Source organism: Maylandia zebra, linkage group LG10 (genome assembly GCF_041146795.1).
Source record: "Maylandia zebra isolate NMK-2024a linkage group LG10, Mzebra_GT3a, whole genome shotgun sequence".
Taxonomy (NCBI): Eukaryota; Metazoa; Chordata; class Actinopteri; order Cichliformes; family Cichlidae; genus Maylandia; species Maylandia zebra.
In genome coordinates this window covers 12074037-12095096 of record NC_135176.1, presented here as the reverse complement: position 1 = coordinate 12095096, position 21060 = coordinate 12074037, and the positions used below count along the sequence as shown (strand labels likewise).

At 38.6% G+C, this 21060-nt stretch overlaps 3 protein-coding genes across 4 annotated transcripts; 2 read left to right on the top strand and 1 right to left on the bottom strand.

The window, feature by feature from the left end:
• Nucleotides 1-823: 823 nt before the first annotated feature.
• On the bottom strand, nt 824-3466 carry LOC101480868 (dicarboxylate carrier UCP2). 2 transcript variants are annotated; one of them, XM_076889045.1, is made up of 8 exons: nt 3291-3466; nt 2998-3129; nt 2618-2803; nt 2324-2531; nt 2049-2246; nt 1861-1962; nt 1588-1768; nt 824-1493 (listed from the first exon to the last, which is right to left on the bottom strand). In XM_076889045.1, exons 3-8 carry the CDS (start codon nt 2741-2743, stop codon nt 1379-1381), a joined length of 930 nt encoding a protein of 309 aa, XP_076745160.1. In that variant the 5' UTR covers nt 2744-2803; nt 2998-3129; nt 3291-3466; the 3' UTR covers nt 824-1378. The 2 variants fall into 2 exon arrangements, with proteins under 2 accessions (XP_076745160.1, XP_004573392.2); XM_004573335.5 differs by having other exon boundaries at nt 2618-2756.
• A 4973-nt stretch (nt 3467-8439) lies between these two features.
• Nucleotides 8440-12989, top strand: ppme1 (protein phosphatase methylesterase 1). The gene is made up of 14 exons (XM_076889044.1): nt 8440-8731; nt 9226-9321; nt 9526-9616; nt 9778-9835; nt 9949-10000; nt 10324-10478; nt 11039-11129; nt 11366-11431; nt 11525-11651; nt 11748-11877; nt 11988-12032; nt 12117-12181; nt 12319-12386; nt 12635-12989. The coding sequence occupies exons 1-14, from the start codon at nt 8646-8648 to the stop codon at nt 12636-12638; spliced, it is 1134 nt and encodes a 377-aa protein (XP_076745159.1). The 5' UTR covers nt 8440-8645; the 3' UTR covers nt 12639-12989.
• A 3195-nt stretch (nt 12990-16184) lies between these two features.
• Nucleotides 16185-17114, top strand: LOC143420716 (odorant receptor 131-2-like). Its single transcript, XM_076888825.1, has one exon. The coding sequence runs from the start codon at nt 16185-16187 to the stop codon at nt 17112-17114; it is 930 nt and encodes a 309-aa protein (XP_076744940.1).
• The last annotated feature ends 3946 nt before the right edge of the window (nt 17115-21060 follow it).

Below are 21060 nucleotides of genomic sequence, written 5' to 3'. Positions count from 1 at the left end.
ACTATGTGTGAGATAATATGTCAGTGATCCAAGTGTTCTTCAGAGTGATGGCCTGTGCAAAGAAACTGCACAGATATCGTACCTGGTAAGATCTTTTTCAGAGACCTATACAGCACTCTAAGAATTATGGAGTTGGAAATGTAATTCATAAATGAAAAAAAAAACATATTTTAGGTTTAAACTGGTGGTTCTGTGCCAAAAGAAATGCTGGGAGGTGTTTTATGACAGCCTGTTTCATGATTTGTTTGTTGTAACAATTCATTTTTATTTGTATCGCCCAGTAGCACATATCATGTTCAAAGGGCCTCACAGGCATAGAAATATATTAAGAAACAAGGTCACTTCCATGTTAAACAAATAAGCAACCCATCAGAAATACATACATGCAAAAAAATCCATGAGTGAAAAGAATTATATAGTAACATATGAACTCTGGGACGTAACAGAAGCAGAAGGCCAACATGATACTGATGAAGAAGACATGCATATGGTCCGTATTACCATGTGTAGGTACATCTCTGTAAATGTGGCTGAACTCCGGAGGCACATTTCAGGAGTATTATTATTAAGTGGAAGCACTAATAAATGCTCGATTTTAAAAAAGGAGGTATATTTTTAAGAGATCAGCAGCATTTGCTTACCTAAAATTCTGAGGCTTTTCCAGAAGATTTTAGGAAATCCGCATTCCCAATTTCTCCCTGTGAGGAGTGTTGTATATCTAACAGGTTAGGAGTGGGAGTCGGGATGTGAAGTGACATTCAGAATAAAGTTACAAAGCAACACTGGCATTCAATAGCATACAAAAGGATGGGCGAAATTACAATTTTTCACTAATTAAAGTACTTTATTTCACAAAATACACATGACTCATCGACCAGCAACAAATCATACATACTTTTCACATCTAGTGGCAAATACATTAAACTACAACTACAAAAGGTAAACAGTGTAAACAATCCAGAAAGACATATTGTGGTCATTTTAAGGTATGTAATGTTGGACATAAACTGTCTTCTGCTTTCATGGAAAGCCTAAAGAAAGTAAAAACTAACTTTACAGCCTAACATTATTCACATGATTATTTCATTTAAACATAGAAGTTTACACCAGAAGGAGCTTCTTGTAATGGAATTTCTGACCATTAAAATGCGTGAAGCCTCTGTAAGGTCTACCCTTTAAATTATTTTAAATATTGCAACAATGCCCCTGAAGTCTTCCTGCTCAAACTCTTTCTAATGTCAACTCTTGTGTTTTCATGCTCCTGTATTTTCAGGTCTCCAACCAAGAGTCGTCAGTAGTCACCCCTGCACTGTGGTGTGCGTTAGGCTGTTGTGTTTTGCGGTCCTGAGTTGAAAAAAACAAGTCTGACTAGTTGCGGTCAGAACGGAGACTCCCAGTACTGCTGTGTCCTGCTCATGCCTTTTTTAATTTGCTCATAGGTGACAAACATCACAATGTTCCAGGAGCCGAGTCGCAGGAAAGAAGGCATGAACCTAAAGAAGAGGAAAAAAAGACAAGTGAAGAATTATTCAAAAGGACTTTTGTAGCATCTCTGCTTGCCTCGTGGTCATGTTAGAGTGTGTTTACCCTTTATAGAAAGCCGTGGATCCTTCGTTTCTTAGCATTGTGAAGGCACAGTTGAGAGCGCTGCTGTACTGGCCGTGTCCTGAGTTCATGAAACGTGTTTTAACTACATCCACAGGAGAAGCCACAACTGTGGTGCAGAAGCCTGCGCTGAAGGCGGCCGTGAAGTGGCACGGCAGGTTGTCTGTGGGAGGACAGAAGTTTAGTCACAACTTTCACGTTAATTAGACAGACGTTTGAGGGATGTTTGTCTGTATCTTTCATTCATGGCCTCACCTGTCATTAGGTTGTACTTCAGGATGAGTTCTTTGATCATGTCGTAGGTCACCAGCTCTGCGCAGTTTACGATGGCGTTACGAGTGATGTTTGGCATGCATCCTGGAACACAAAAGAGGATCGTAACTGTCAGAACAGCCGAGGGCATTTTCATATAAAGATGAATGACTTGAATGTAAAGCAGGTACCTCTCCACAGGCCACGTACACCCTCATCTCGGGCAATCGTCTTGTAGGCATCTATTGTGCCGTTGTATCTCCTCTCGCCGTCAGCCAGTCGGACCTGGGCTTGAAAACGCACCTTTACCACATCTGTTGGCTGTGCAAAAGCCACAGCCATTGCCCCGGTGGTGCAGCCCGCCATGAGCCGAGTAACAATCCCTGCACCTGTGTGCCATACGTATGTTGGTCACGAAGAAACAGTGCAATAGAAGCAGACTTGTTGCTCGCTCACTGATACTCACTCTCGGTGCCTCGGGTGTAGAATTGCTTCATGGAGTCGTAAAGGCCGATACGGACAGAAGCGAAGCTCATCTGTCTCTGCAGGCCTGCCACCAGTCCATTGTACAGACTCCTGGCCCCCTCTGTGCGCACCATGGTGGTGATGGTGCCAAACACGCCCCGATACTTCAGTGCACCAACTCCTTCGGCTATCTGAGACTCTCCCTGAAGCTGCACGACATGATGCAAATAAAAGAGGATTTAATATGACATCTATCATAAGGTTAAAGGCATCGGGTTAACACTGTTTGTCTAACCTGCAGTCTGACTTTGGCGGTATCCAGTGGAAAGGTGACAAGGTCGGCAATGCAGGCTGCCGTGCCTGCTCCGAAGAACTTAACTGCCGCAGAGGGCATCACATCTTTGGGTTTCATGCCAACCATTGCTGCGCCTCAGCTGAGGACATGAATGGAAAGATATGCTCTTACGATCCAAAGACCTGCCTGGACAACCAAATATGGGATATAAGCGTGTAAAGTAAAAATAGACTACATGCATAACTGCTGATATTTTCTTATATTACACGACTTTTGTTCGATCTGTTTAAAATGACTAACTGTGACAAACCTGGGTGTATTTAGTGCGCTGGATGTGCTGGAAATATTTTCATGCTGTTCATGCTGAAAGTCATACAAACCTGTGAGTAAGGATTATGACAAGTTTCAGGTTTTCTCAAGAAACAAGCTAGTCTTTCGAGGTGCTTCTGTTGTGGAAATGCCTCGGACCATAAACTCTCCTCGAAATGAGCCAGTGAGCATACCACCACTTGCTGCAAAAACAACCATATAGCACAACTCAGCAAATCATCATTCACTCAGTTTTAGCTGAAAGCGACCCACAGCTTGAAGCAAATATAACTGATATTTTCAATTAACTGCCAATAAAAATCACAGCTATGTTGATATGCAAGGTTGTTGTTTGTTTTTTTACCTTAATAGTTTTCCAAGTAAATTATAATCCAATTAACAGGAAAAATGTATACAGTCCTCTTTGATAGTTAATCCTATACGTTTTCTCGTCTCCTGTGTGCCTACTGTTCCAGTATGGAAGAAGCCTCCCCAAATTTATAGGAAGCTTTTCCACGTAACTACATGCGCTGTAGCCAAACACGTTGTACACCTGTCATGAGAATATCATGTTTATCAGTCTGTGAGCCTGAGCCAGATATCTGAGCTCTTGTTGATCTCTTCCTGATGCCGTCATCATGGCAGCCTGGCATGAAATCTCTGAGTACACGTAAACATTCAGGTCTATCTGGAGTCCGTTTACACAGTAAAGAAGTTACTGCTGAAAGTTTCATGGATTTTTTTAAAAACATTGTTTCAGGTTTGGAATCCAGAGTTTGATATTTGTGTGAAATTTCAGCTTTTCTTCCCCAGATACCAGCTCACATTACTCTGCTGACATCACAGGGTATTTTTCTATTGGTTGGTTACATGCAGCCAATCAGACTGGAAGGCTTGTCTGGATTCATGAGATGTTTGCCTGGGATTTTTGTCTGGCTGGGTAATATTTCCACCGCATTATTTCTTACTGTTTGTGCCCAGGGAACAGAATTAGCTCTAGAAGTTTAGAAGCTTTAGGAATCCCCCACCTCTCCATCCCAGCAAGCCAATTCATACCATGGGTCAGTGTGGTTGGGTGCAGAGAGAATCTGAATGCAATCATTTGGGTTGATTTGTAACAGGGACACAAGCTGCTTCCAACAAGAGGAGCAGCTGCCAAATGGAAAGTGTCAGGGGGAGGAGGTGCACTCTTTGTAGGTGGGTGTTGGCTCTCTGTGAGTGCATGCCTCCTTACATATGAGTTTCCATTGCATTCTGGGTCACAGGTCGCCAAGTTTTAATCAAGTCAGAAAGCACAGCCTCATATTCCAAATATCAAAGGATTCACCTGCTGCAACATGTGTCAGGAAGTTGTTCTGTTCCCAAGACAACACTACTAAATTTTGTAACCATACTAGTACTGTGCAAAAGTCTTGAACCTCCCTCGTTTCTTTATATTTTGCTTCCAAGGAGCCAGATAAGATAAGATAACTCTTTAAGATAAGACCTGGTGCTACTGAGCCATAGTTCTCCAGGCTGCTTTTTTTGCTTATATTCATTCAAGTCTTTTAACCATTTTTAGAAGAATGTTTTTTATTTGTTAAGCCACTTAACACTGACCTGTTAATGAATTAGAAAACACACCCAGCTAAAGCAATTAACACCTAAGACAACTTAGCCAAGAGCCAGTTTTGAATTGCATCATTAGGATCTTTGCTAAGCCTGTCACAAAAAAATTTCTTCTCATTTATTTTGTTGAATCCACAAAATATGCCAAAGATAACACAGTTTGACAGACAGAAAACTGTGTTTTAAAAAAAATAATAACTTGTCCCACGGTGTGAAGGTTGTCCTTAAATACAGAAACCAGAAAAGAACTGTATGATTTTTTTTAAAATGAAAAAACAGGGGACTTGACCCTTCATCATCCACCTGTTCTTCACTAAAACCTCATCAGAAATGGTCTCAGTGGGAGGATGGCTGACAAGAAATCATTCTCAAGGAAGGAAAACAGGTAGGCTGAGGTAATCCAAATTACACAAGAACTGGACTGAAAATCTGAATCTGAATTTGGAATTGTTTGGTTCACATCATTGTCAGTATGTGTAGGGAGGAGATCAAGAAGGACGTACAACAGTGAGTATCTACAGCCACTTGTAAAACTCGGTGGATGCTCTTTCATGGTTTGGGGCTTCATTTCAGGCAGTGGTGTTGGAAATCCTATCAAAATTGCTGAAATTATAAATGCAGAAAAGCCCGGCTGTGTTGAAAAATAAAAGTAGTCATACCAGATATTGACTTTCAACCTTATTAGAATTGTATAAATTCAGTCTTTGCCTTGTATTTCTTATATTTATACACTATATTTCCATAGCTCAAGACTTTTGCACATTATTGTAAACATCTTTCTTTCCCATAAACTGCTGCTTTATAGCAATATTACCCTGTACACATAAAACAGTGTCATAATTCATCTTCAGTGTGACGACTTACTCAGAAACTCTGAAGCAGTTTTGGTAAACAGGGTCAAAGTAAAGCCATACACCTGCATATTTTCCACTCCTCATATTTACAGCTATAAAGGTTCTATATTAAACAAGGCATTCGTAGGAGATTAGTAAAGTGAGAACATATTTACGTTTAGCAAACATATTCAGACTGGGTCCTGTGATGTCAAACGACATTACAGGACATTTGAGAGGTAATAATCCATTTATACTGTATTCCATGAAAAGGTTAAGGAGATGGTGGAGGTGGTTTCACCACCTGCTCTCTAAAAACAGTTTCCTGGGAACACTCTGTGAGAAACATTTAAGCACACGCTCGGGCCAGTAAACAAGTCAGTGGGCTGGCTTCAACCAGTCTGCAGTGACCTCCCCTTAAAAAGACACTGAGCCCCCAGACCTGATCACCCCTGTGCTATGAATACTGTGAACTTTAAATCAGTACTCTATAAATAAGGTCATCACTTAAAGGTTAGTAGGGCACAGGTTTATGGCTCAGCATCTTTGCTTCATTCACAAAATCAACTCAGACTTGGATTGTCCTGGTTCTGCTTCACTGGATAATTAAATAGGAAAAGAATAAAGGGACACTAAAACTGCTTATTTTTAATATCTGTAGTTACCTCAAGTTTATAATGTTTTTCCAACTTCATCAACAGCTTTTATCATTTATGCTGACTTACAGTTTTTCACCGTACACAAAACAGATATTCCACTAAGACAGCAAAAGGCCCCGCATAGCAGAGATGACTCAGGGGTTTGCAGACTGTTCGGATTTTGCTTTGGCTTGCATTTTTCTTAAAACTTAGTGCTTATTCTGGCTCTCACTGGCTAGATGATATTTTCTAATACTAGGTTCGATCAGTGAGCAAAGATCAGATCACACATGTTGTTAAGGAGTTGATGGGTTAGAAAGCAAACACAGGGATTATAATGTAATATAAGCACTGTTGAGAAGATACGGAAGGAAGAGTTCATGTAAAGTACATGATGAAAAATGCTTGAATAGTCTGGAAAATTGCCTAATATTGTATTCCAGAGAGCTTTTTTTTTTTAACAATATCACAAATTCAACTTAGTATTTAAAAGATATCTACTGGAAAGGCTCTTTATGCAGATACTCCTCAGTGTTTAGACCTTTGCCCTACTTCAAATGTGCGTCAGTGCTGACTGATTAGGATGATAATCAGCTGAGTCCTCCTAAAATTACACGTGACTCTTATGTTTGCTCACCAGCACCTGTTCCCGTCCTCTCGTCTACAACTGTGGAGAACTGGCTGTCATAACATGTTCATTTTACATAACTGCGATTCTTTCTCTCTGGTGTCTCTCACTATGTCGCTTGACTTCAGCGTCTGGAAGGTTTCACACTTTAACAACTTAAATTTCCTCTTAACAGTTTTTGTTATTGGAATGTGTGTGTTTACTTTTGCACTTTATATGTGTGGACATAGTGGGTCACATTCTTGGATGGGCACTGTTTCCAGTCTGTGTTCAGGAATTATATAGTAAGCTAAAATATATATATCTATATATCTATATATCTATATATATATATATATATATATATATATATATATATATATATATATAGATAGATAGATATATATATATATAGATAGATATATATAGATAGATATATAGATATATAGATATATATACACGACTGACCTAAAACACACACACACATATATATAAATATAGGAGTGTTGTTGTTTTTGTTTTTTTCTGAATTCTCGCTTTTTGTTGAATTTACTCTGCCTTCACGCATCTGCATTTGGGTCCAGATCACAACAAGCGCCTTGAGGCAACTGTTGTTGCGATTTAGCGCTATATAGATAAAACTGAATTGACCTGAACATTCGACCTACGTAAAGCAGCAGACTGTGACACAGCAGAGTTTTTCAAGTGCTGCTTTTAAATGCAGAGCTGTATACAAAGTTGTGCTTTCAGAACACGCTGAAAGTTTGGTTCTTGGAAGAAAGAATAGAGGATCATGTATACCATACTTATAGCTGTTGGTTCATTCATGTTTACAGTTCATTTTCCTTTAATGTTACTATAGCAAAGCTGTGAAAAGATTTGATGCTATGTCTGTGACACCACAGATGCAGTGGGTTGCTGGGCTTGATGACTAAAGTTAACCTCTGCTTAATGTAACAATACAGGCCCAGCGATGTTTATTAAGAGTGAATCGCTGCTTGCAACAAAAGTTTAATGCAAGTCAATGTTATTTGTAACAATCCAGTTAGAGAATCAGCAGCTGTAACTGTGTCGTTGAATTTGAGAAGGCAGCTAATTACATTACTCCTTTACATTACTGCTCACTAAGTAACTAAAGTGAAATAACAGTTCTACACTGTTTATTTATTATTTAAAATCACATATAAATAGGGTAAGAATATTAAGTTAGGATAATATAAAACAGCATGTTTAAGTTCTGTTAACATAATCCCATTGTTAATGAAAAACAGCTTTAGTATTATAAAATAAATAAATAAATAGGATTACCTGAATTTAGCTGACCAAAAATATGGGTGGAATAAAAATATCTACATTTTTTTGCCCATTACTCCGTTTTCATCCATTTATCCAGTTAGGGATCACAACGGGGGGATTAAGGCTTTTCGCGCTGTCACAGGGCAAGAGAGGAAGATACAACCCGCACAAGTCCGTCCCAGGGCAGACAACAACTCAAACCTACAGCTAGTTAAAAATCACTTGTTTCTCAAACATGCGTATCTTTAAGTTGAGGCCGCGGTACGTTGAGGCCAGGTAATGCAGTCTGCAAAGGGGGCAGATGGACTTAAACCCACCTCCTTTTTTGCTTTAAACTGACAGCGCTAGCTATCACGCTACTATACGTTACTCGGTTTACACTTGATATTCATAATAATCAGTCTCAGTTTTTAGTGTAAAGAGTCTGACTTTCATTCACGGTACTCCGAACTGCTGAGAGCTATGAAGTGTAAGCCGCTTTTGAATTGCAGTTGAATTTGTAGCCAGTAGATGGCGACGATGCTGTGAAATAATCTGCGTCAATCATCTGAGAAAAAGAGACCGTCATTTCAGCTGCCGAAGAAGAAGAACGCTAGCCGTTAGCTTGCCAGGCAAACGCAGTTTAACCAATGTCTGGCTAACATCGGTGTAGGTGTCGAAGAAAATCATATGCTGCGAAAGCGAGAGAAGGTCACATCAAAGAGTTCCTGACAAAGACCGGCCTCACTTTTGACAACATGGAGAAACAGTTGCATTTGAACCTGTTAGCCTCCAGACCTCCCATGGCAGGTGGTTTTCAGTCTGGCTCCAAAATGAAAATGGGGTGAGTTAGCTAGGATCTTAGCATTTATTTGTTTAGTTGTGTGCACTATCACGCCGGTTGTGTTTTTTTTATTCCCAAAGCCAGGGAGTGTAATCGTATATTTAGACTCACTGAATTGCACTGCGTAACTGATTGCTTTAGCCCGGCTAGGTTAGCTGCATCTGCTACCAGAGTTTAGATAATCAGTGTTATACACCACTGATTGATTTAGCCTGGCGCTTTTGCGTGTTAGCATTTAAAATTTAAAAGGATATCCTTTCAGTCTGAAAATTCTGTTTTGTTTTTTATTATTTTTTTTTGTCTTTTTGTTTATTTTTCTATTTTGTTATTATTGCAATGTTTGATGATGTGAAAAGAAGGGGAGAGTTATTTTTAGTCTGGAGGGTTTTTTGTCTTTCAATTGCTTCTACAAAGTTTAACAGTCCTGTTGCAGTGTTGAGTCACATCATACATGGATTCGGTTACTTATTTACTTTTGCTCTTTTTATTTACAGACCTGGGCGTAAGAGAGATTTCTCTCCTCTGCCCTGGAGTCAGTATTTTGAAACCATGGAAGACATAGTGGTGGAAAATGAAAACGGCAAAGATATATCCTTGACTGCTGTTCCAGTTTGTAAGAGGAAATTGAGCATGAATGACACACACTTTGGGTCCAAGTCTTCAGATTTAACTCCTGATATCATTGTGCTATATGACTAGAGTATATGCAGAAGATTAATGTGCATTATTGTTGGACGAGCATCTGCTTACTTCATTATTCTTTCAATTAGTATTTCTTTGACCACTGTGAACATTTTCAGAATTTACTGCAGTGGCTCCCATGGTCCTGTGCTGCTCCTGCTTCACGGAGGAGGCCATTCTGCACTATCCTGGGCGGTGTTCACTGTGAGCTTCATAACTATTACAGACCCTTTATGATCTGTTAGCAGTCTACATTAAAGTTAACAGCAATGTTGGGCAGAATATTTATAAAGCTTTTTTTTTTAATGTCAACATATCGTCTGTGATCTATTTAATTGAAATGATTTTTATCTATGTTCTTGCAGGCCATCATATACAGCAGGATTAATTGCAGGGTGGTAGCTATGGACCTCCGAGCTCATGGTAGGTTGCAGGACACAGCAAGTTTTTATTTTTGCACGTGGTTAGAGGATTATGGCATTCTTTGCCTCAGCGTACATGGATCAAATGAGTTAAATCTCTGTCATCACCTGCAGGTGACACTAAAGTGAAAAATCCTGAAGATCTCTCTGCAGATACGATGGCGAAGTAAGTCTTTAAGAGAACACAGTTTTTTGTGGGAATGGTTTTTAAACATCTGCTTCTTGGGTTTACATCACAGGAACATATGGGACGCCACAGAAGGTGGTGATGATCCAGCAGGCATGAGTTTAATTAAGAAAGTTTTGATTTCACCGCTCATTAAAAGTGGGAAGAGTGTGGTGACTTCCTGTGGCTCACATTTGGATTATTGATTGCGGTGTAAAATGTAAAAAGTAGTTACAAGCTTCCTGATTAGAGTTTCAATCATAACTGAAAAACAGGCTGACAGGTTATATTCTTGCTTCTTTTTTTTTTTTTCTTCCCCAAAGGGATATTGGCAAAGTGGTGGAGGCACTTTATGGAGACAACCCACCTCCAATCATGCTTATTGGACACAGCATGGGAGGGGCCATTGCAGTTCACACTGCCACTGCCAATCATATACCATCCCTGCTTGGTCTGTGCGTCATTGACGTCGTAGAGGGTAAGCTCCACAGATAAGTGCATATTTCCAAAGTCGTTAAAGACAAATCCTGCGAGTTGCTTTGGTAACGCCTCAGGTCACTTATTTGGGCAGTTACTTTGAGGCCCTTACTGAGGAGACTGAAAATGGCTTAAATGATCCACAAGTTGTTCTTCTATTCTGAATGGGCAAAGTCACATGTCAGTACAACTTCATTAACAGTCCAAATTTGATCAGTGACTGGCTTGTTCTACTAAGAGCACTTGAACAAATATTATGCTAATCAATGTTCTCAATACTGGGAACAAAGAAAAACAATGAGTATACTTAAACACTTAACTGTGTGCACGAGTCTATGCAACAACATGAGCAGATCACATGATTGGGTCTTTTCCAGTACAGGATGCTCTCATTGATTTTTATGAAAGCATTTGCCATTTCTTTCTTCTTTTTTTTTTTTGTTAGTTGTTTAGTTTTTTTTAATGATGTAAAATGTAAGTTATTATGCTGAATATTGTTAATAAATGCCATAAGCACTAATTGTGGGTTTGTTAAATAATTTTGTTTGTGTTAACACTCAGGGACAGCAATGGATGCTTTGAACAGTATGCAGAATTTCCTCAGAAGTCGGCCAAAAACATTTAGATCTCTGGAAAATGCGATTGAGTGGAGGTAAATGTTAAACAGTGAGCCACACTGCTGCATCTTTTTGTTTGATTAGATTACATCATACATATATATTCTGTCTTTTAGTTTGCAAATTGTGCCAAGTGTTATTTGTCCAAAGCACACTGAAATAACTTCTTTATTTATTTATTTGTTCGTTGCAGTTCCTTACCTTGAAGAGCTTCAATTCTTAATTGTTGTATACAAGTGCCTAAAGGTGTTCTTCACCTTTTTCCTTTCAGTGTGAAGAGCGGCCAGATCCGAAACATCGAGTCAGCCCGGGTGTCCATGGGAGGCCAAGTGAAAAAGTGTGTCTGGGCTCTCTCTTCTCTGCAGTTTTTTCCGTGTGGGTTTGTGGCTTTAACTGACCATTTCAATTTCCTCTCTTGTGACTTTTACAGATGTGAGGAATCCAGCAGCAGTTCAGGGGTGTCTAATAGCATTGGTGAAGGTATTATAGAAGAAGAGGAAGATGAGGAAGCAGAAGAAGAATCCAGCAAGAAAAGAGCAAAGGAGGATGACCAGGAGGTTTGGTCTCTTGCTTCTTAGTTTTCTCTTGTCATCTGTAAGTGTTTTGGAAAGAGATTGAAAGCTATAAAAGAGTATTTGAATTCTTTCACACAGACGAAAAAGGAGAGCATCTTCACCTGGAGAGTAGAGCTTTCCAAGACAGAAAAATATTGGGAGGGTTGGTTCAAGGGTCTGTCTGCCCTCTTTCTCACCACCCCTGTGCCAAAACTGCTCCTTCTCGCAGGTTTGATTTATTCTTTTTTTTTTTTTTTTTTTTTCTCAAATATCTAGTAGTTTAAATAGGACACACACACTGACTGCACAGTTTCACGCCTGACTTATCTCGTTGTACAGGAATAGACAGGCTTGACAAAGATCTTACCATTGGACAGATGCAGGGTAAAGTGCACAGATTGTTTCTCCCTTTTTTTTGCAATTTTCTGTAAGAATAAACGCATTTAAAAAAATATTATTTGTTTGCAGGAAAGTTTCAGATGCAGGTCCTCCCTCAGTGCGGTCACGCTGTTCACGAGGATGCACCTGAGAAAGTGAGCGTTCTTACCCGAATTTACTGGCACTGTACTCATGTCAGAGGCCCATAACGTTATATATTTATGTATGCGTGCTGCGTGTTGTTATGTCTGTTTTCAATGTTTTAACTTGCTCCTCTGACATCTGTTGCTAGGTAGCAGATGCACTAGCAACATTTATGGTTCGGCACAAATTCACTGAGTTTAAGGAGGGATACCTGTGGTAAGTGAGCTCACTACTAAGGAATGAGGTTGTTAAATTTCCAAGAGATGCATTAAATATATGTAGAATAATATGATAATCGTTTCAGTTCTGCTTTAACAATAAAAATCTAGATTTTTAAATTGGTTGATAAGGAATTTATCCTTGCTTGTTCCTGTCAGGGAGGCTGGAATAAATGGTAATGGTAGAGACACATGAAGAATTCACCTAATCTTACTTGATTCCATTTTTCTTATCTTTTTCTGCAGCTAATTTCCAGTTTTGCGTCTACATATAGCCAGCAGCCGTAGAAGAAGTGTCTCAAGATTTATCAACATCATTGTCCAATTAAGGAAAATATAGCTGCTATTATTATTATTATTATTATTATTATTATTATTATTATTATTATTATGCTTTTGTCATGTTGATATTTTTGCCTTTCTGCTTTGCCTTATTTTTATTTTAAATCATCAGATTTGCTTGTATGTTTCCTTTTTGTTTATATATTTTTTTTAAATTTCTGATTTGTAATGTTCTCCTGTTTTATTTTGAGTGATTGCATCATTATTAATGTGTGTTTAATGTTTGAATTTAAACAGTGATTAAAGATGGATACAGCCAGTAGTGTCACCCAGTCTTTTAATATGTGCGTGTTAATATGCATGTTGTACTTAATTCTAGTTTTCTATCGTTTCTATGCTGTTCGCACTAGAATAACTACTAGAACGTTCTGCTGTTCTGAGTGAGTTCTGGTTGTTAGTCCCTTTTTTTTTCTTTTTTATCCAGTAGGTGAATTAAGTTGACCAGGTGCCCCAGTTTGTAAAAGCCTGAATGGCACATTCAGCTCTTGTCCAGCAATGTTTCAACACATTGTTTACAACACCTAGATTATTGAATCTTGGACACAGTTGGGTGTTCCAGCAGGAAAATGATGTTAAAATCGGTTTTGGAATGTATAAAGCACGCTAACAGTGAGTATCCTCGACACTACTGAAAATATGTCCACTGCATTTAAAAGTTGGTCTGTGCCAAGAAACCCAAAAATTTACATGATTTCTGTCAAAAAGAGTGGTAAAAATATTCAGCCAGAATTACGCCAGAAGTTTGTTGATGGCTACCAAAAGCATGTAGTTGAGGTCCAACTAGCCAACAGGGGTTCAACCAAATATTAGCAGAGAAAATGTGCACATTTGAGCCAGTGTGGATACGAGATTTATGCTGTACAATCATTCATGATATTACCATGGCATTCATTCCCATCATTATTTTTTGTGAAGCATGTGTAGCTCATGTATGTAATTAGCCGGATCAGTGGCAGTATGAAATTGTATTAAACATTTCTTTTACAAAATCATCACAGATATGCAAACAAGTCTGAGATTCTGCAGATTAGAAATCCAAGGTTGGCTGCAATTTCTAAACTTTATGAAAAAGGTGACATCTTTTTCCTCATGTCCTTCATACACTCCGTGGAATAACAAAAGGTTTTTAATTGTCCCACAGTGAATTATCAGAGTGAGAAATATGTTGCAGAGATGTGCAGTATAAACACCTGAATTATTAATGAGCCATAATGACTGTCCTCCAAAGAGCTGAAGCCTCTGAGATTATTTTGTGATCCGAGTCTGTAAACAGAGCTGACGTGCACCGCTCCCAACAGGGGCAAAGTTTATGGGCCCGGCAAATTATGTTTTTGTTTTTTTTATTATTGATTGATTTATTTATTTTTTTAGAAAAGAAGAAAAAAATACAGCAAAAAACAACTTCGCTGTCAGCGTTAGTTACACAACTCCAGCCTCATGAAAATGCAGGAGCTGTCCATGATGCAGTGGTGCTGAAATACTAAAACGGGGTCAACAAATTGGTCCCTTCTATCAATAAAACTCCACTATATTACATGATATTACCTTATAGTGAATATCTGTCCAATGTATTGATGGGCCAGGGTGTTTAATACCTAATCTCGCAATATGACACAATTCATGATCCTCAGAGGATAAAACAGACCTGATGTGAGTAAAAAAAAGGTCACTATGTAGTGTAATGACATTTCTACTTTGAGTTCAATTCTACATACGTAAGGCGTAATTGACGACTCCTTTGAACAGACATTACAAATAATAGCAAATAAATAATACATTAGCTCACTGAATTGGCACTGCGTGATCAAATCTTTAGGATCCCTGCTATAAACAAATCTGAAATGCCTTCATATTGCTTGCCTTCAACAAACAGTGCAGAACTGAGCCCAGCAAGCTCACTAGATTTAATGTAATGGGCACTCATGATATAACATTGTCCTCTGGAGCTGTACCTAAGGCCCAGCTTTCAAGACAGTTTTCCTCTGCACAAAATAGAGCAGGTATCAGTGGGACTGGGCCACAAAAATAAATAAGAAAACTGTAGTTTTTTTTTGTTTGTTTGTTTGTTCTTTGCCTTAGCTTCTCTGGTGACTCATTTGACTGAAATAATGGCTGCTTGGGGCAAAGTTTATGGGCGCAGCAAATTATGTTTCATTTTTTATTTGCTTTGTTTTAGAAAAGAAGAAAAGAAAATTACAATCTGTGTCACACTGCACTTCTGTTCTCTGTTGGTTTTGAAAGCATAATGTACATTAATCAAGGATCCATGAAGAAATGCCCGGAGTTACTGTTTTCTCTTACAATCTGACTGAAAAGATCCAGTTGGGTTTTATTATCGTCTAGGTGAATCATCTTATTATGAAAAACAAGAGTAAGGTGATATTAGTGCTGTCAGCAAAAAGAACTAAAAACAACAAGCCTCCAGCAGCGTTAGACCCAAAAGAAAAAAGAAATGTTTTTAAAATTCATATCTGCTGCCACAAACGGCATATTAAATATATGTTTGTCATGTGATTCCCTTTTCAGGCTTATTTGTGTCATCAACTATTCACAGATCAAACTCAAACAGCATCACTGATCTCTTTAATGACTCACATTAAACTGCCTATTAAAAGAATATCTGCTTCTGGAGTGTTGGTGCAGCTCACTGGGTTGAGCAGGCAGCTTGTGTGCTGTAGCGCAACAACAGAGGTCTGGGTATAATCACCCCAGGTAATTTGCTGCATGTCTTCTCCCATGCTCTTTTTGAATGATAATTATAAAATTTCAAGAAAACAAAATATGTTAAAATGGATATCTAATTCCTGCACAGTTCCCTAAACAGGAAAATGTCACGAGAAGAGAAGAGCCCTTTATTGTCATTGTACATGTACAATAAAATTATGGGTGTTCCACACCAACTGTGCATGAATAACATGTAAATGGTAAGACAGCAGGAATAAATAACAAAACAGGAGAAATATATACAAAACAAGTGAAGGTCACAGAATGTAGAACAAACTGTGTGATATCCTTTAATGGTAAGTGGAGTAAAAAGTAGATGGAAAGATAACATCAGTTAGACAACTTGGCCAAACTTTCACTCCACAGCTAATGCAGAGTATTGAGTGGTTGTGACGCTGATACAGATGGTGATGTCAGGACATGGCTCACCTATAAAAAGGACATGACAGGCTGCTCTTCTTTCCTCACATTTGTTCACCGAAACGTGTTTGCCAAATGAAGTCAAACCATACAGGTGACATGTAAGTAATATGTCTACAAAGCATATAACTTCATATTATCCATCTACGTTTGGCACATAATTCTCACTTTGATGCTGTTTTTTTTTTTTTGTGATATTTGACAGAATCATCTTGCACAATCTACACTTTTCGGAATTGTTTATAATATTAAAAATCAGTCCGTGTTTGTGTTTTTCATGCCTTTGCAGACACGGTGCGAAACTGCAGTCATGAATGCCACAACGGCCGAGTTCCAGTCGTTGCCGTTTCAGACTTCAGTCAAAGCTGCGCTGTCTATGTTGCCGTGTTTCTTCTTCCTGTATGTAAATGCCATCATGATGTTTGCCCTGTTGAAGAAGCCTCTGTTACTAGAGTCCTCCCGGTACATCCTGTTTGGTCATTTGCTCATGTGTGACTCTGTGCAGCTGCTGCTGACTATGCTGCTTTACATCTTTGCCGTGATGATGGTCAGAATGATCAACTATGTTTGTGTTTTTGTCTCACTGCTTGCGGCCGTCACTGTTAAAATGTCTCCTCTCAACCTTGCCGTGATGTCTTTGGAGAGATATGTTGCAGTTTGTTTTCCGCTGAGGCACCCCAGCTTTGCCACGCCGAGGTCGACGGGTAAAGCCATTGCCGTTATGTGGATAGTGGCGTCCTTAGACTCATTCATACAACTTTTCCTGTTTGTCAGGATGGAGAAGACGATCTTCCCTATGCAGTCGTTCTGCATCAGAAACAGTGTTTTTCGCCTAGAAGTTTATGTGACTTTAAACATGGCCTTCACCATTCTCTATTTTGTGTTTGTGAGTATGATTATTATCTATACATACACTGCAATCATGATCACTGTGAAGTCAGCCTCATCTAGAGGGCGTCATACCAATAAGGCACCCAAGACAGTGCTGCTACATCTGCTTCAGCTGTGGCTGTATCTCACCTCCACCCTGTTCAATATGATAAACCCCAGCATGATGTTGAAAGTGCCTCCTGATATGGCTATTCATGCTCAGTACGTCCTCTTTGTGGGTCTCATCATTTTCCCAAAGTGCTTGAGCCCACTCATATACGGCCTCAGAGATCAAACTCTCTGCCGTGTCTTCAAATACTATTTTACATTTGGCTTTAGAGCCAGTGTTAAACCATCACCTTTGTCCTGATTTCAGCGCTAACTGTGTTCTAACTGTGTGGTTTAGGGGTTACAGCCTATGATATGTTTTTATAAAAATTTGATCTAGCCAGAGACAAAGATGGTTTTTTTTGTTTATGTTACAGAATTACAGATATTGAAAGTTCAACATAGTTTTGAATATTTATCCTTGTATATGAACTTAAGCTCTGCAGGGTAGATTGTATTTATTCATTACAATATCTGTCTTCTACTAGCTTTATTGTCTAATCTCCTGTTATAATAAAGAACAAAAAAATATGTTAAAATTACATCTGATTCTGGTGTAGTTGCTGCATGGACACACTCTAAATGTGGCTGATTTCACAAGAATCACAAGGTTTTAGAAATGTTATCCAGTGAGAGTTATTTTTGCGTATTTATGTTACAGAATTGGAGATACTGAATATTTTTATGCACATTTGAAGTGCCACTTAGTTTTGAGTATTTATCCATAACAGAATTTGAGGACATATCTGTACTCATATCCTTTCTAAGATCAGTTCTTTTTATTGCACTATTAAAGTTCTGCAGGGTCGGCTTTGCTTAGTCATTTCAAAGACATGAAGTGCAGCAGCCTTTCAGTCTCTTTTTTATCGTTATATGTTGCTTATCAGGTAATTTGATTATCAATTTTAGGGATGACTTTTATTATTTAATAGTAATAATGACAAATGTGCAAAAAAAGAGACTTATTTGTAAGTTAATTTATACTTATGGGTTGGGGGTGAGTAAAACTAAAGCAAAGTTATGGTACAAACATGTTGATTCAAACAGTGCAATTAACTATCTCTATATTACATGTCATGAAATATAAAATCTATACAAGAAATAATAATATCATTTACTTTTTGACTGTGTTGCTCATGTGTGATTATGCATTAACATGTGTCATAAAGGGAAAAACAAACATCAGACCATCCATTTGTCATTTTTTTTTAAAAAAGAAAAAGAGATGTTCATACTTTTATTCAAGTCTTTCTTTCCCTTAATTATGAAAAACAAAAGCATTTCAAACTCATCTGCGTACGTCATCTTATCCTTTGTGGAAATACTTTGCATTCAAGGTCGGGCAAGAATAACTGCTGGTGTAAAAAGAAGGAAAGTGTTTGTCTGTGGAATCGCTTTACTTATATAAGAAAATATTAAATACTAAAAGAGATACATAGACTTTTTTTTCAATTTGATTTTTTTTTTTTTAAATGATGTAACCTCATAATAGATCTCTCTGCCTTTTGATTTTTTTTCACACAAACAGACAAACTGATTTTAAGATTTAAAGATGATAATAATAATATTTCAAGTCTACAATTGTTAGTGGCTTTTTTATCAAGTCTTTACCTTTTGCTGGGGGTGTGTTAGTTAAACCGGAAAGATGAAACGCATGTTATTTAACCTTGAATAAAACATTATAGAGTCACTATAAAGTAACTATTTAATAATATAATTATCTGTAACATATTTCATGATGATCAGGTTCAATTTCATTAAATCTACAATAGAAAAAACTGCAGTAAAAGTAAGTCTAAATCTGCATGTAAAAAGTTCATTGTTTTAGCCAGCAGATGTCACCTTTGCTTTGTAAGTGGTTGCAGAAGCTGTGGCTCCAGCTGCAGCCCTTTCATTTCAGTCTGTGTGGTATGTAAGCAGCCGGATCATGAACTCTTCTATGATTTAGTCTAACTTATTCCATCAGTACGGCATTTAGAATATCTGATCTGACTGATAAAATTCCTTTTCCCTCTTTCTCACAATGCACACAGACACTTGTGTAGGAGAAAGAGCTTAGACAGAGCGCAGGGAGAGGGAACAATTTATGTGGGTAAACAGGGAGGTAAGTACTGACCCACAGAATAAAAGAAGCATCTGAGCAGGAGGTGGACTAATTTAACCGATCTTTACTCCGCTGCAAACTTGAAGCCCTCTCAATACCTCTCTGGCCTTCATGAAAGAGCACTTGAACGGCTGAAAAACATTCCAGAGCGAGAAAGTACCTGGTGACAGAGAGCGGCTTCAGTTTAGAGAGAGAGCGGGAGGGAAAGGTTCTTATCATGAGCATGAAACCATTCACAGGCTAACCCAAGAAAGTGGATTCTGTGGGCTTTTTTATTTTTATTATTAATGGCAGCTTTCTTTGGAGTTCCAATATTACTTTTGATGATACAAGTTATGGATCTCCCTTTCTGCTGTTCACAGGAAGCGCATCCAGAGGAGAGCTAAAGATAAAGAAGAGATGGCACAGACAGACAGAAAGCTTATCTTTGTGTTTGTTAATTAAAGATAAGACGTGGGAGAAAAACCATTGCTTTGCTGTTGCTCACACATATGGGGGACTGATTTTTTGTTTGCATATTACAGTGCAAAGCGGAATTCCTTCTCCTAAATCCCTGTGCTTGCCACATATTTATTTGTGTATCCTGATTTGACAAATTGTAGAAGCATTTGTAAGCAATTAGGATAAAATGGAAATTCAGTTGTCTTAATAAACCGCTGATGAAAGAAAATGAAATGAATGAAACACACAGAGCATATAATTTACAAAGAAAAATAAAAAAGGTATACCATTGTCGAATATTATAATGGATGGAAAGGTTTACCGCTTCTTGTGAAGGGTTGTGGAAAAGTCAGGGGGGACTTTCTAATGTACAAGTGATGCTATAGAAGAAGAGTCAAAATCGAATTACAGAGTCTTTTAGCACACTCTTCACTCTCCCTCATCTCAGTTTCTCAGAACACATGACAACATATAGCTTTCAAGTTGATGCACTGCACTCAAGGCAATATTTTCTGAATGAATTTAGAAACAATGGGAATATTCAATGCATTTTTACTCACTTCAGTAGAGAGCCAAAGAGACGTGCTATAATGCTCGCGTGCACACGGACGTGCGCAGCCGTTCGCACTATAGAGCTGCAGATGAATGTCATGGTGGGGGAGTAATTGTATCCCCTGTGACTCGAATTAAAGCACTGACCTGGTTAGCTTTCTGTCAGCAAGAAGGGGTGGGGGTGCTGCCCCCACAATTCCCACCCACATTAACTCTTCAAAGATTAACTTGTTGACTGACTGAACCATGAGGAGCACCCTGAGCCACAGAATCATGGAAGTGACACACCCAGGGATAGCCTTGGGAAGAGAAAATGTTAACAAGTGCTTAATAGCCATCTTCTTCTCATCTGCTGATAAAAACAGAACACGCATTGGGAGATGAGTTGTTTCTTTCATTTTAGCAATGCAGTGATAGTAAGGCAGATTTGGAAGGGCTTCACTACAAACTCCTGAACGCCACAGATACATTGCCCGGTGGCATGCCAAATCATGCCAGTTTCATGAATTTCATTTCTTTACGTGGGGGCCACGAGCAGGTTAAACAGCCTTGACCTTTGTTTTTACTGCAGACCTTTTGATTTGTCATTGCAGAAAAAATAGAGGTGGAAGTAATAACATTATCAATGATTCAGTTAGATGTAAGTGTCCCAGAAGGGCCATAATGACTTGCTCATGCAATGTGCCATGGAAAACCCACGCTAAATGTAACTGGGGCATTATTAATGCTATTAATTACACCTGTGCCGCCCAATAACCAGTGAATTACAAGCATGAATGCCTTTGCCACCAGCACCTTTTACATAACAGTTCAAAAGGAAAACAGAGGACTGCTCAGAGTTATCGGGGTTGATGTTTTTTGGATAATATCTTTAATTTTCTTTAACAACAACAACAACAAAAAAAAGCTGGGCAGCATGCTAGTGCAGCGGTTAGCACCACAAGAAGGTCAAATTCAGCCTGGGACCTTTCTCTAAGGAGTTCGTGTGTTTCCCCTGTGCATCTGTGGGTTCTCTCTGAGCACTCAGGGTTCCTCCCACAGTTCAAAGACATGCATGGGGTTAGGTTAACTGGTGATTCTAAATTGACTGTAAGCACAAGCAATGACAGAC